This window comes from Aspergillus aculeatus, assembly GCF_001890905.1.
Source record: "Aspergillus aculeatus ATCC 16872 unplaced genomic scaffold ASPACscaffold_14, whole genome shotgun sequence".
Taxonomy (NCBI): domain Eukaryota; kingdom Fungi; phylum Ascomycota; class Eurotiomycetes; order Eurotiales; family Aspergillaceae; genus Aspergillus; species Aspergillus aculeatus.
The window spans coordinates 617,742-630,988 of record NW_017962989.1 but is presented as its reverse complement, the minus strand read 5'-3'; the positions used below and the strand labels follow the sequence as shown (position 1 = coordinate 630,988).

The 13,247-nt window shown below is 26.4% G+C and overlaps 1 protein-coding gene across 1 annotated transcript; it reads left to right on the top strand.

Annotated features, from left to right (window-relative positions):
• Window positions 1-3,846: 3,846 nt before the first annotated feature.
• On the top strand, window positions 3,847-4,460 carry ASPACDRAFT_80711 (uncharacterized protein). Its single transcript, XM_020205715.1, has 2 exons — window positions 3,847-4,219; window positions 4,275-4,460. Exon 1 carries the CDS (start codon window positions 3,918-3,920, stop codon window positions 4,200-4,202), a length of 285 nt encoding a protein of 94 aa, XP_020053569.1. The 5' UTR covers window positions 3,847-3,917; the 3' UTR covers window positions 4,203-4,219; window positions 4,275-4,460.
• The last annotated feature ends 8,787 nt before the right edge of the window (window positions 4,461-13,247 follow it).

The window sequence follows — 13,247 nt, the reverse complement described above, 5'->3', positions numbered from 1 at the left end:
CCTATTGTTCCTGTTCAATAGGTAATTTATTTCATTTATTTACTTTCATGTGTTTTTCATATGATCGCGGAAAAGCCTACGGAAAATACAATATGGCTATTCAGCTATAAATAAGAGGTCAATTCCTTTTGTTCTTTTAGTTAGTTGAGCAAGCAGTTTCAGTTCAGTTTCAGTTTACTTCATTCAATTTATTCAGTTCAATCAGTTTAATCAGTTACTTATTCAAGAAATTGATTTTATCTATCTTTTACTTTACTTTTACGTTCACTTTACCTCTTACTTAAATTTTGTATGGAATCCCATATAAAGTTTGAGTGAAAAGTAAGGTTTTATTAAAGTGGAAGTGAAGGTATTCAGAATTCTTCTTATATAGCTTAGATATTTGAATTCTAAAATAATATTAAAAAAGACTAATTTTAATTAATATTTATTTAATTTAAATATAGATTTCGAGCTAGTATTTATAACTGTTCTTTCTTTTTTATTTATATAACTGCTGTATAAATTATATTTAATATATAACTATATAAATATTTAATTTTTATAATCTATTCAACAGTAACTGTAATTAAATATATAATTTAGAAAATACTAAAGACTAGTTTTAATTAATACTATTGTAGTTTTTTTATAGTATATTCTAACAAATTAAAAAATTATTTATTTTTTAAATTATTTTTTTTATTTAAAGACTCGAGATTTATCTCTACTTATTTTAATATATTTCTATATAATTATATATTATATATTTTAATTATTAAAATTAAGTAATAGAACGGGCGTCTGCAGCAATCAGATCGCTAATTATTATTATAATATTTATATAAATACAGTAATTTTTAATATATTTTTATTTAATAAATTATAAAGATAGTATAAACTAAGAAGTAGAAACAGACTAAAAAATAGAAACAGATTTAAAGATAGAAACAGACTGAAAAATAAAAACAGATTAAAAAGTAGAAATAGATTAAAGAGTAGGAACAGATTAGAGAATAAAAACAAACTGAAGAATAAAAATAAATTAAAAAATAAAAATAGACTGAAGAGTAGAAATAAATTAAAAAATAAAAACAGACTGAAGAGTAGATATATATTAAAAAATAAAAATAGACTGAAGAGTAAAAACAGACTGAAGAATAGAAACAGACTGAAGAATAGATATAGACTAAAAAATAAAAATAAATTAAAAAATAGAAATAGACTAAAGAATAAGTATAAATTAAAGAGTAGGTATAGACTAAAGAATAAACGCAGATTAAAAAGTAAAAACAGACTAAAAAATAAAAACAAATTAAAAAATAGACACAGATTAAAAAGTAGAAACAGATTAAAAAATAGACACAGACTAAAAAATAAAAATAAATTAAAAAATAGAAATAAACTGAAGAATAAAAACAGACTGAAGAATAAAAACAGATTTAAAAATAAAAATAGATTTAAAAATTAAAACAGACTGAAGAGTAGGAACAGACTGAAGAATAGATATAAATTAAAAAATAAATACAGACTAAAAAATAGGCATAGATTAAAAAGTAAAGACAGACTGGAGAGTAAACACAGACTAAAGAATAAAAACAGACTAAAAAGTAAAAACAGACTGAAGAGTAGAAACAGACTAAAAAATAAAAATAATTTAAGAATAGAAATAAATTTAAGAATTAGAACAGACTGAAAAATAAAAACAGACTAAAGAATAGACGCGGATTAAAGAATAAATATAAATTAAAAAATAAGAATAGACCGAAAGATAGAAACTTACTTTAATTTTATACTCACCTGCAATTATTTTCGAGTGTCTTATTTATTTTTAATTATCAGCCAGAAATAAAATATTTATATTTATTAATTTTAGTAGAGGACTTTTTTATTTTTTCTTTATATTTTATATACTTTTATACTGTAGTTTTAATTTATTTGTAAGCAGAGTGATCGGATGAGTTAAAAACAAATATAAAAAATTTAATAAATTTATATAAAATATTTTATTAAATTAAAATTATAGTAGTTAAATTTCTCTTTTTTATTTAATTATTAAATTTAGTAAAATAGTAAATATTAAAATAATTTATAAATAATATTCGGATAATTCTAGATCGAAGTGTCAGCAACAGTTACAGTAAAAACTTTAATTAATATTTAATATATTTAAATACTATTATAAATATAATATAAATATTTTTCTTCTAATTTAACTAAAAGATACGGGCCAAATTTATATTTTTAATTCTAATAGCTAGTAGCAGCTATTTAAAAAATAATTAATTTATATTTTTAATTATTTTTAATTAAAATAAAGATTAATAAACTGCAGATAAGTTACTACTCCAAGCCGAAATAAATAACTTAAAAAGAACTTATTTTTAAATATTAAATCTAATAAATATTATTATTATTTAATATTATAATAAATATAAGATCGTAGGCATCGGAACTATAAGTTTAAAAAAACAGAATATTTATAATTTTAGCCGAAGTTTTATAATTTTAGTTTTAAATATTAATAATACTATTCAGTCGAATAATTATATTTTAAAATAGATATAATAATATTTTTCTAATTTATTTCTTATTATATTATTTATCGACAATTTCAGGTGGATGACTATAATTATATAAATAATAGATTAATAAGAATAGTCGATATAAATTATAAATATTTTTTATTACAGATTATAACTGTCTGAACAAGTCGCAGTAATTTAATAGAATTAATATAATTATATCTTACAAATACGAAAGCTTATCTAGAAGACGGTAACAGTTTAGATTTAATTATAATTAATTAAAAGTTATAAAATTATTAATAATTAATTTTTAAAAATAACAGTATTATTAATTATAAATTGCCTCTATTTATTTCCTGCTATCTATATATAACAGCACCCTTTGCAGGCCGAATTCGAAGATTTAGTAGTATACTAAAAAGGACTGTTTCCAAATGGCGCCATCATTAGCTCGTGTCCGGTAATTCCGATTCCACCCGGTCGCGCTCCGTACCAGTCTGTTGTCTATTATAATGTCTCAACCCCAAATGACTTCCCTTCGACTTGCCTTCAATATCCCTTCGACATCGCCATCGCCCCTTCCAATTTCCTGCCCACTTCCCTGCTGCCAGAGCATAGCCCAGCACTATGGATTTACACCAGATGACTTGTGTGAGATACTAGGTCGACAGCAAATTAGATTTAGCCACAAAATATGAAATACCGACCTTTTTTCGCTAATATGCATGGGCCAGCCTTGTTCTTCTACCATATAGCTACAAAACTTTTAGAGGTATATCGTGCCGGACGGCCTAGTATCTTCCTCACGAGCACGCCATGAAGGCTTATGGGACTGGGCCACGTTGGACGATAGGATAACAAGGGCTATCTAAGTTCATTTAGTCCACCGGCCGCAGCTGATCAAGGAAACTACAGTGATCAGGCCGTAGGACGGGAGGAATGAAACATTCACAACATTTCATTTCAGCTGATCTTGTCTGGAAGAGGACCCTACAATGACTGGACAACGGGAAGAATGAAGGAGCAAAAGAATTGTAAATAATCATCAGAGATACATAGTCAGATTATTGGCTCCTACAGAGCGTGTTCTCTCTCTCTCCCGCTCTCTTTATCCAAACTTCACTTTTAAGATTGATTTGGAAACAGCTCCTCACCAGGGAACTTTCCAGCATTTGAACAGAATAGATGGCAAAACACCATTTCGGCAGTCATGACGGCCATTTGTGCAAACCGGAATACTATTGGCCCCTCAAGAAGTGGGTTGAAAAGTGCGCAGCCTCCGGGAAGCCTGAGGTGGCAAGAAAAGCTAGTCAGACCTATTTGGCTACCATCAAGAACTCGAAGCTCGTTGTATTGAAAGATTCCATAAAGATCTGTCCTCACGGAGCACTATAAATGATCGGAGAAGATATGTCTCACGAATGCAGGGAAAGTCAGGATTTGGCCGATCGTGCTTGGCCTAAGAACACGACCGTCGTATACGATATATTGAAATGGTTCAATGTGGAGACAGCTCATCAGATCCTCTTCGATAAGGGAGACAATTTTCAATACAATGGTCCTTTGCTGGTGTTTAAAGATGAGGATCTTGAATGCCTTCGGAATGCAGAAGCTGTCGTGGACTTAATATGGGAAGATCATCGCACGGTAGAGTCGGTGGTATCCTCAATTAAATTGGATCAATGGGACGATTAGCTCCCAATCACACCCAGGTGCATACTTGAGCTGAGTACATGGTTCGAATGATATGCTTACCTGCAAATACAGTGACCTTGAAACCATCGACAACACGCTGAGATTGAAGTCTGGTGATAATTTGTTGAGTGCTTCTAATGGTTCTAAGTACACACTGAGGAGACTTGCGCAGGCTGGAAGGCAGTTTAAAGAGGCTGAAGAGAAAACAAATCATCGGAATCACAATTTTCTCCATGATCTCTTTTGGGCGCGTTGCTTGCAGTGGCAGCGGATTAGACTGGTGGAAGCCTGATACAACTTCCAGTCCTTTAGTTTTAGTGTATACTGTTAATGTTAGTTTACACCAGATTGGTCAAGAACATTTGTTATTTGGTGTTACACTAAATTGGACGGAGCATGTCCGTCAGACAAATCAATGAGGTAATGAAGCACATCACGCAAGTGTGTCAGCATCCTAGAAAATTAATTTTATGTTGCTGTGGCCGCATATCAAGGAATGACTTTTTTGAGGACTCAATCTTTTGGTATCAGATAGGAAAACTCTTAATTCTTTTCTACAACGTGTTGCTTATAGATAGCCGAGTACAGGTTGATATTAATAAAAGATAATGATTAGTTAAAGAAAGTTAGAATAAAATCTTTATAGACTGTGGTCAGGAGAGCTATGGCCTCCCATAGTTACTTAGTCTTACAGACCGTCAATTAACAGATTAAAGGCGATGGCAGACTCAAAGCTGTGGGCATATATCCAAAGTGGATCCACGTCCGCAGCCTCCAGAACATAGCTTTCAATTAATTAATTTGGATCACAGGGCTTAAAGCCAGAGCCTTCCCACCACAGCCTTCCAACCGCAGACATCCATCTCTAGACTCGAAGCACACCTGAATACGGTTCTACAGATCTATAGCTTAACTAATTAAAAAGTATAGAATATATATATCTTTAGATTTAGATTATATTAAATTAGAAAATATTATTTTTTAATCTTTCGAAGATCTAAATATCCAAACTCTTAGATACTGTACAATAAATATATAAATTATAATAATTGAATTATTATAAATCCTATCTAATCTTTTTATTTTTAGAAAATCTTTAATAGAGTCTTTAAAGTTTTTATTTAAAATATACTTAAAACCCCTCTAAATAATTATATTAAAAAGTAATAATAAAAAACAGACGCCGGCTTTTATTTTTAAATCTATTTCTACTATTTAAATAAATTTTAAATAGTTTATATTTACTAGTCGTAATAATGGCAGCTACAGTATTAAATACTTTAATAAATAATATTATTATTAGTTTATATATTAATATTCGGTTATTTTAAATTTTTTAGCTGTATCTATTTAAATTTTTCCTATCTGTATAATAGTAAAATCTGTAGCTATTCGTAAATAAACTTATAATTATTAAAAATTAATATTAATTTATATAAATTTAAAGAGGCCGGCTGTTTTAATTATTATAAATATATAATTAAATTAAACAGCTACGCGTAATATATCTCTAAGCTTATATTTTTAAATATTTTAATTATTTAATTCTATAATAGTAGATATTAAATATAAATAATTTTAAATATAAATACGCTGCAGGCAGAACAGTAGATAAATTTAAAATATAAATAATAAAAATTATTAGATAAAAATAATACTAAATACGGACGAGCTATAAACAGTAAATATCAGCAGATTTAAATAAATATAAATAGAGTAAATCTTTAAATAATAATAATACTATATATAAATAAGCTGCAGGCAGTAAATATCAGCAGATTTAAATAACTATAAATAAAGTAAATTATTAAATAAAAAAACAGTCGGTAAGCAGATATTAGATAAAATAAATATAAAATAAGACAAATATAAGGCGAGCCCAGGCCGCCAGCAATAAGAGCTATAAGATAAGGGTAACACCGGGCACAGATAAGCCGCAGGCGGTGAGTTGCGGTGGACCTGGGTGTCTGCGAGCAGAGTAAGCCACCAAGCAAAGAAGCACCAGGCATAGTGACTCGCTACCGCTCCTGAAACAATATACTGAAATTAATGGAGTTGACTTCAATAATACAATAATATATTAGAAATATAGAATAATTAATAAAAATAATAAATATAGTAAATTATAAAGATGTTCGATTCTGATCGGTCATATTCTATATAAACTATTTTATAGATATAAAAATAACGTGTGCCATATTATAAAAAAAATTATAAAAATTTTATACTGTAATAAATTTTTTATTTTTTTTTCGCTCGAAATATAATAAATCAGCAATTTATATAATCTTTATTTATAAGTATTACAACACTACTCTCTATTTTAACTAATATTAAAAGTCGAAATTTTAAATAAACTAATATCTTTTCGGATTAATCAACAGTACAACTCGGATAAAAAATAAATATAATTAAAAACAGTTAACAGATTTAAATAGACAGCTTTATTGTTTAATATACGAAAAATAACTGGCTTAGGATAGATTTTTAATTTAAACAGTTGAATATAATTAGTTGTATTAAAAAATTATATTTTTTTTCTATTTATAATTTAAATATTTAAGCTAATTTATACAATCAGTACTTTCTATTTATAGAACAGAGTAACTTATTTTCTTATTATTATACCGAATCTATTACTATTATACTTCGGTCAAATATTTTTATTTAATATAAATATTATATTATTCGAATATTTCAACCGCGTTGCAAAAACTATAAATTAATAATAAAACTAATTTGCTTTTAATATTTAAAGCTCGTATGACTTAGATATCAGATCCTTATAAAAGAAGTTTTATAAATATAGATAAAAAATCAGATTGCAAGTTCAGATCTATATATTTTTTTTTATAATAATATTAGAAGACAACGAAACTAAGCTACTTAAGATTTCTAATTTATTAAAAAAAGTAGTACGACAGAAACAAGACCGGCGGAAGAAAAATCTAATATATAAAATCTATAAATATAGTAAGCTGTACAATACTAATATATATCTTAATATTCGGCTTCGAGATTCCGAGCAAGTCACGATGTTTCAGACTAATCCGACTGGATTTTAATTAAGATTTTTATTTTATTTAATAAATAGTTTCTAGTATGGTTTCTATCGTAAGCTTATTAATACCAGCTAGAAGAGATATTACCCACGGCCGGTATAGAAAACAGACAAGGATTTTGACGAACTCGCTGCTGGTGAAAGTACTGGTGAAGAGGACAAGATCAAACTACTAGAAGACAAGGCCGTACTTTAGTTGATGCCGGGGATAGAGGGAGATACTGGTCTGTCGGCTCTCTTGAAACACTATACTCTTCGAATTTGACGGAAGCTATTATTGCCCAGGTGATTGCGTGAGCACATAACCTGTACGTCAGCCTCCCTTGCAATGGCTACAATCCAGGATTGGCACTTTCAATAAGCGCAGTGCTAGATCACAGCCGACGACCTCTTGAGTCAGGAAGTAAAGCTGGACTGAGCTCCCAGTTGCGCTTAAAAAAGATTGCTCATTATCTTTATTCCTCGCTTTTGTATCAATAGCAATTCGAGGCATAATTGATAACAATACCTTACTTTCTTCTTAGACATGCAAATCTGTAGTAGTTCAGCACCATAAAGGCATATCACAGTACATATTATACTGTACCAGTTATTTTATACTCTACATTTGATCATAATTCCGACGCCGGAGGTAGGGCGGTGGCTACATAAACAAGCATTACTCCCAAAATACTCTTAAGTATTGTTTAATAACGGCTGAAAACAGGGTGATTGGGCATAGCTATCGGATTTAAAGATTTAGTTCGGCGACAGCTAAAATGACAACCCCAATTGGTGTGTACAGAGGGGCAAGAATCATAAATTTAAAAATTACAGATTCTGGTACGATGAATGAGAGTATAATCTCCTTAAATTAACTTCTCAGCTTGATATTCTTTGTCGATTGTATTAAACAGCAATCATATGTCAGAAGAAGCCATCTTAACTTAGATGACTCATCACACACATTGTGCGGAACCCGTATTTAGAGTGGCACGTTTACATATTTATATAATCCAATACTCATATTCTTTATTCTCTATTTTATACTAAATTCCGAAACCACAAAGATATAGAGGCACTAAATAATATAAAATAAACTATAATTTTCTTCGGATTAATATTTTATATTCCAGCTAATATTATATATTATTTCTAATCTTTCTGTCTACTTCTAAAACCCCCGGGTTCAGACTGGAAAGTACTTAAATATTATTTATTTTAATACTTTAAGCCTTCTATTCCAGTCAAACCACTATAAATATTTTATTCTTATCTATATATATCATCCAGTCGGTCACGTTATACTCGGCCGATACTGGATTATTTTTAAAATATAAAAAATAATTCTGAAGTATTACAGTAGTATATATATTCAGCTTAATTTTAGCAGTAAATTTTTTCGATAATTAAATAATATTCTTTAGCGACTAATTTAAGAATACTGGTTTTAAAAAATAATATATTTTTATATTATAGGTATTAATAATATAAAAATAGTCCGAAGGCTTTATAAAAAATATTAGAAATTATTTTTTAATATCTTTTCGGATAGTAAAATAGAAGAAAAAGACTCAGTCCATTCGGTCTGAGCGTTGGAAGGCCTTATTAAAAGATTTTAGATTATTTATAATTATAATTAAGATTCGCTCTTTCTAAATAGAAATACTATTAATAATATTAAAAATTTCTGAGAGGCTCAGACCACTCTGTAAATAATTAGAAAAATCTGAATATTTATAACTTTTATTATTATTTAATATATTTTTAATTTAAAAAAGAGACTTACTGATATTACAGTTTTCTATACCAGTCTAATCTATATTTTTAAAAAAAATAAGATATTTCTTCGGTAGAGATAAAAATAAATAAATAAAACTGTCACCGTCGATATATTTTAAATTAAGACTAACTATATAGATTTTAAGATTTATTAGACTAATAATAATAAAATATAGGTTTAATTTACTAATATTCGGTAGGCTGTAAAAAAAATATCCTCTTTAATATAAAATACTATATTTCTGGTATTAGAAACGAGTATATAAATAAAAAAAATCTTTTAGATTATCGATAAGTATATTCTTAATAAGTAGATCTATAATAATAGTTAAGAGAGGCCTTAATATTTTAAATAGTAAATTCATTCACTGTTGTGCTGGTCTATTCTTAAGCCCCTGGCTTATACACGGTTGTTGTTTGTTTTTATATTGGTCCTTTATATCTTCTATAAGAGCTTTTGAAGGGTATGCTGACTCTAAGCATATAGATATAGCTTTTTTTGGTAATTAGTCTAAGGACTGCCAGCTTTCTTATATAATTAATAACAGAAACCGAATAGAATATCTTAATATTAGAAGAAGTAAATACTAGGAGATGCAGATATATAGTAAATAGATTAAATTATTTTTATTTTTTAATTTTAATTTAAAATTTCTGTTTATTCTTTTTAAATTAAATAATCTCTTTCTCAGAAAGTTTCTTTTACTATTTGGTTTTTTAATTATTCTTATTCTATAAAAAGATAAAGCTGATTTTAGTTTTTATAATTAAATCTTATACTATATTTAATTCTAGCAACTGCAAGACCCAGTATATTATATTTTTATATATAGTATTGTAATATCTGATTTAAACTAAGAATATAAAAGAAAGAAGAAAATAATAAAAATAGGTTTAAAATATCAGAAAAAAATATATACAGACTATAAAAAAAACTGCGGGTGTAAAAAGTAAGATTAAGATATTTATATAAAAATAAATTTTAATAAAATAAATAAAGAAATTATAACTGAATAGAAGATTTTTAAGCAGGGCCTTAAATACTTCTAAAAAAGATATAATTTTCGTTAGATTTATAATTAATAAAATTAGAAGAAAGAAATATTAAAAATACAGTTTAGTTAATAATATATAATTAAATAATTAGTTCAGTTTATATATACAGTTGTAGTATTACGGATTGGCAGGTCTAATAAATTAAATATAAAATAATTTTAATTTTATTTTTATATAGTATTTAATAGTCTGTAATATTATATTACAGAGCTTATATAAATACTATAGAATAAGATTATTTTTTATTTTTTATAATAATATTTATTCAGCTATAATATCTTTATTTCGAAGAGCTCTACTGTATATTAATTAAATAATTTTATATATATTAATTAAGTTTTACTATATATATACTGTCTGTAAGCTGCAGTATTCTAATTAAATCTAATTTATTAATTTATTTATAAATAAAATAAATTGAAAACCAGGCTACTACAATATTTATTACAATATTATTCTATTAAATATTAAAAATTATTTTTAGATTTATAATTATTATAAAATATAGTCTTTTTGTATAATTTATAAATATTAAAAATAATTTTTATATCTGTATTAGTAATAATAGTATTTAAAGAGACCGTCTTTTCTTACTTTCTTTTTATAAATATAGTAAAATATCAGACTTATAATATATATTTAAAAATATTAATAAATAACTTTATTTTTTTAAGCTATTCTTCCGCAGTATATTTTCTAAAAATCAGATTAGTATTTATAAATTCTTACCAGGCTGTTCTGTCTTATCTATTTATTTAATAAGATTTAATTTAAAAATATTATTTCTCTTTCTGTTTATTTTCTGAGGCTTTCTTTTATTAATATAAAGATTTACTTTAAAAATCTGTTTGTACTATTAATAAAAAACTTATTTAAAATATAGAAGTAAGTACCGGGCTTCAGCAGCTTTACCTTAATATAAATAGAAAAGAAGAAATATAATAAAAAAAATAAACTAATAGTATAATATAATTAGAATAAATAATATATTTAAATAGAACTTTTACTAAGACTATTATTAATTATAAATAAATAAATCCGATAGCTTTATTTTTTATAAATTATATAAGATACTGTATAATTTCCGATAACAGTAAGTACTGTTATATTTTTTAAAAAAAAGTAAAGACTATCAGCAATTAGATATATAATATTTATATATATAATCTGAATTTGATTTTTATTCAGACTAATAAATTAAAAGTCTATTATTTAATTTTATTTTAAAAATTCTTTAGGCTGATTCTGATACTATAGACTGGGTGTTATTAAAATTAAACTGCAGTATAGATTAATTAAGTAATTTAAAATTACCGGCTTAAACTTTAATAGAATAGAAAATAGTATAATTTTTTTTAGGATTTTTTTAAAAGCAAGCTGAAAATAGTAAGTATGGTTTATACTTATTTATAATAAATCTGTAATAGGCTTTAAAAAAGAATATATTAAATTCGGTTTTGGTTTTGATAATATTAAGAAGTTTTTTTTTATTTTATAAGAATGTTTAAATTATTGGATCGATATTTATATATTTAGATACAGTTGTGATTATAGGCTTAATTTTTTTTAATATAGTTTTAATAGTTGATTAAATAAAATAAAGTTTTAAAAGTATAAAAAAGTTTAAGTAGAATATATTAAACGGTCGATAAAGACTGTAAGATTATATCTGAAAACTATATATATAATTTAACTTTCTAAAAGTTGCGGTGAGTATAAAGAATCTCGACTTTAAGAATTTATTAATATTTTTTTTATATAGGCTTTTTTATTACGGCTTTTAATAATAGTAATAAAAATATTATACTATACAGCCCTGTATAAGAGTAAATTATTCTTTAATTTAATATTTAAAAAATATTATTAAAAAATAACCCGAAAAGTTAATACAGTCGTTATATTAAAATACGAAGGTAGAATACAGCACTGTAGTTTTAAGAAGTATAATATATAAATAATTTATATTTCAATATTAGGCTTTAATTTAATAGAACTCAGAGCTGCAGTTGCCAATTAAAAGATATAAAAAAGATGATTGATGATAAAAAGAAGAAGAAGGAAAAGAAGAAGGGGATAAAGAATTATATATTATCTATTAGTTTGCTGGATATTAGAACGGTTTTAGTTAAGAATATATTAATATATAAAAACCGCCAGAAGCGTAGTTTCTGTTTAGGTCTTAGAAAACTTGGGTACGAGATGAACTTGTGAATTTATTTAAAATACCAAGAACCAGTGCTGTGTGTAAACCGGTGCTGTGGCGAAAACCGGTGCTGTGCATAAACCGGTGCTGTGCGTAAACCGGTGCTGTGCTTAAACCGGTGCTGTGGCGAAAACTGGTACTGTGGCGAAAACCGGTGCTGTGCATAAACCGGTGCTGTGCGTAAACCGGTGCTGTGCGTAAACCGGTGCTGTGCGTAAACCGGTGCTGTGGTGTAAACCGGTGCTGTGCTTGAATCGGTGCTGTGGTGTAAACCGGTGCTGTGCTTGAACCGGTGCTGTGGTATAAACCAGTGCTGTGCTTAAACCGGTGCTGCTGCTAATCTGTTTTTTCTAGCTTAAAAACAGTTAAAAAGATTATAATAACAATTTTCTTTTCTAATTTCTATTATTAAGAATTAGTGTCGTATATTATATAAAATTATTATATACTGGTAGGTGTCTTATATTAAATTCTTACTTATTAGTAAAAGTTAGATTAAAATTTAATTAAATATAACTACTCTGCTTTACTTATACCTAAGATTTTGCTAAAAAATAGATAATTATATAATTTATCTACTTTTCTTACTCCTCCAGCAGAATAGAATATTAATTATATATTAAACAGTCACATACCAACTGCAGAATAGTTGATAATAAGTATTAATCTAAAGATACTTTATATTATTCTAAGTATGTAAGAGACTATCGATAATCGCAGCTATACTTAAAAGATCTTATTATAAATATTAATAAAAATAGAAAATAATAGCGAGCGTATTTAGCAGGTCTTATCTTAATCTAAAAAAAATCAGTGATTTTCTAATCGAAAACTTACTGATCAAGCTGGCTTTATAATATAAAACTACTAATTTTATTTAAGAAAAAGAAAATTTAGAAAAATATATTAATAAAAAACTTGCAAGCATTTATCGGCAGCTACTTAATATACTAAACTTTAAAAA

Bases quoted from the DNA above. Each gene is read 5' to 3' on its own strand.
- ASPACDRAFT_80711 (XM_020205715.1), top strand. From the start codon at position 3,918: ATGTCTCACGAATGCAGGGAAAGTCAGGATTTGGCCGATCGTGCTTGG.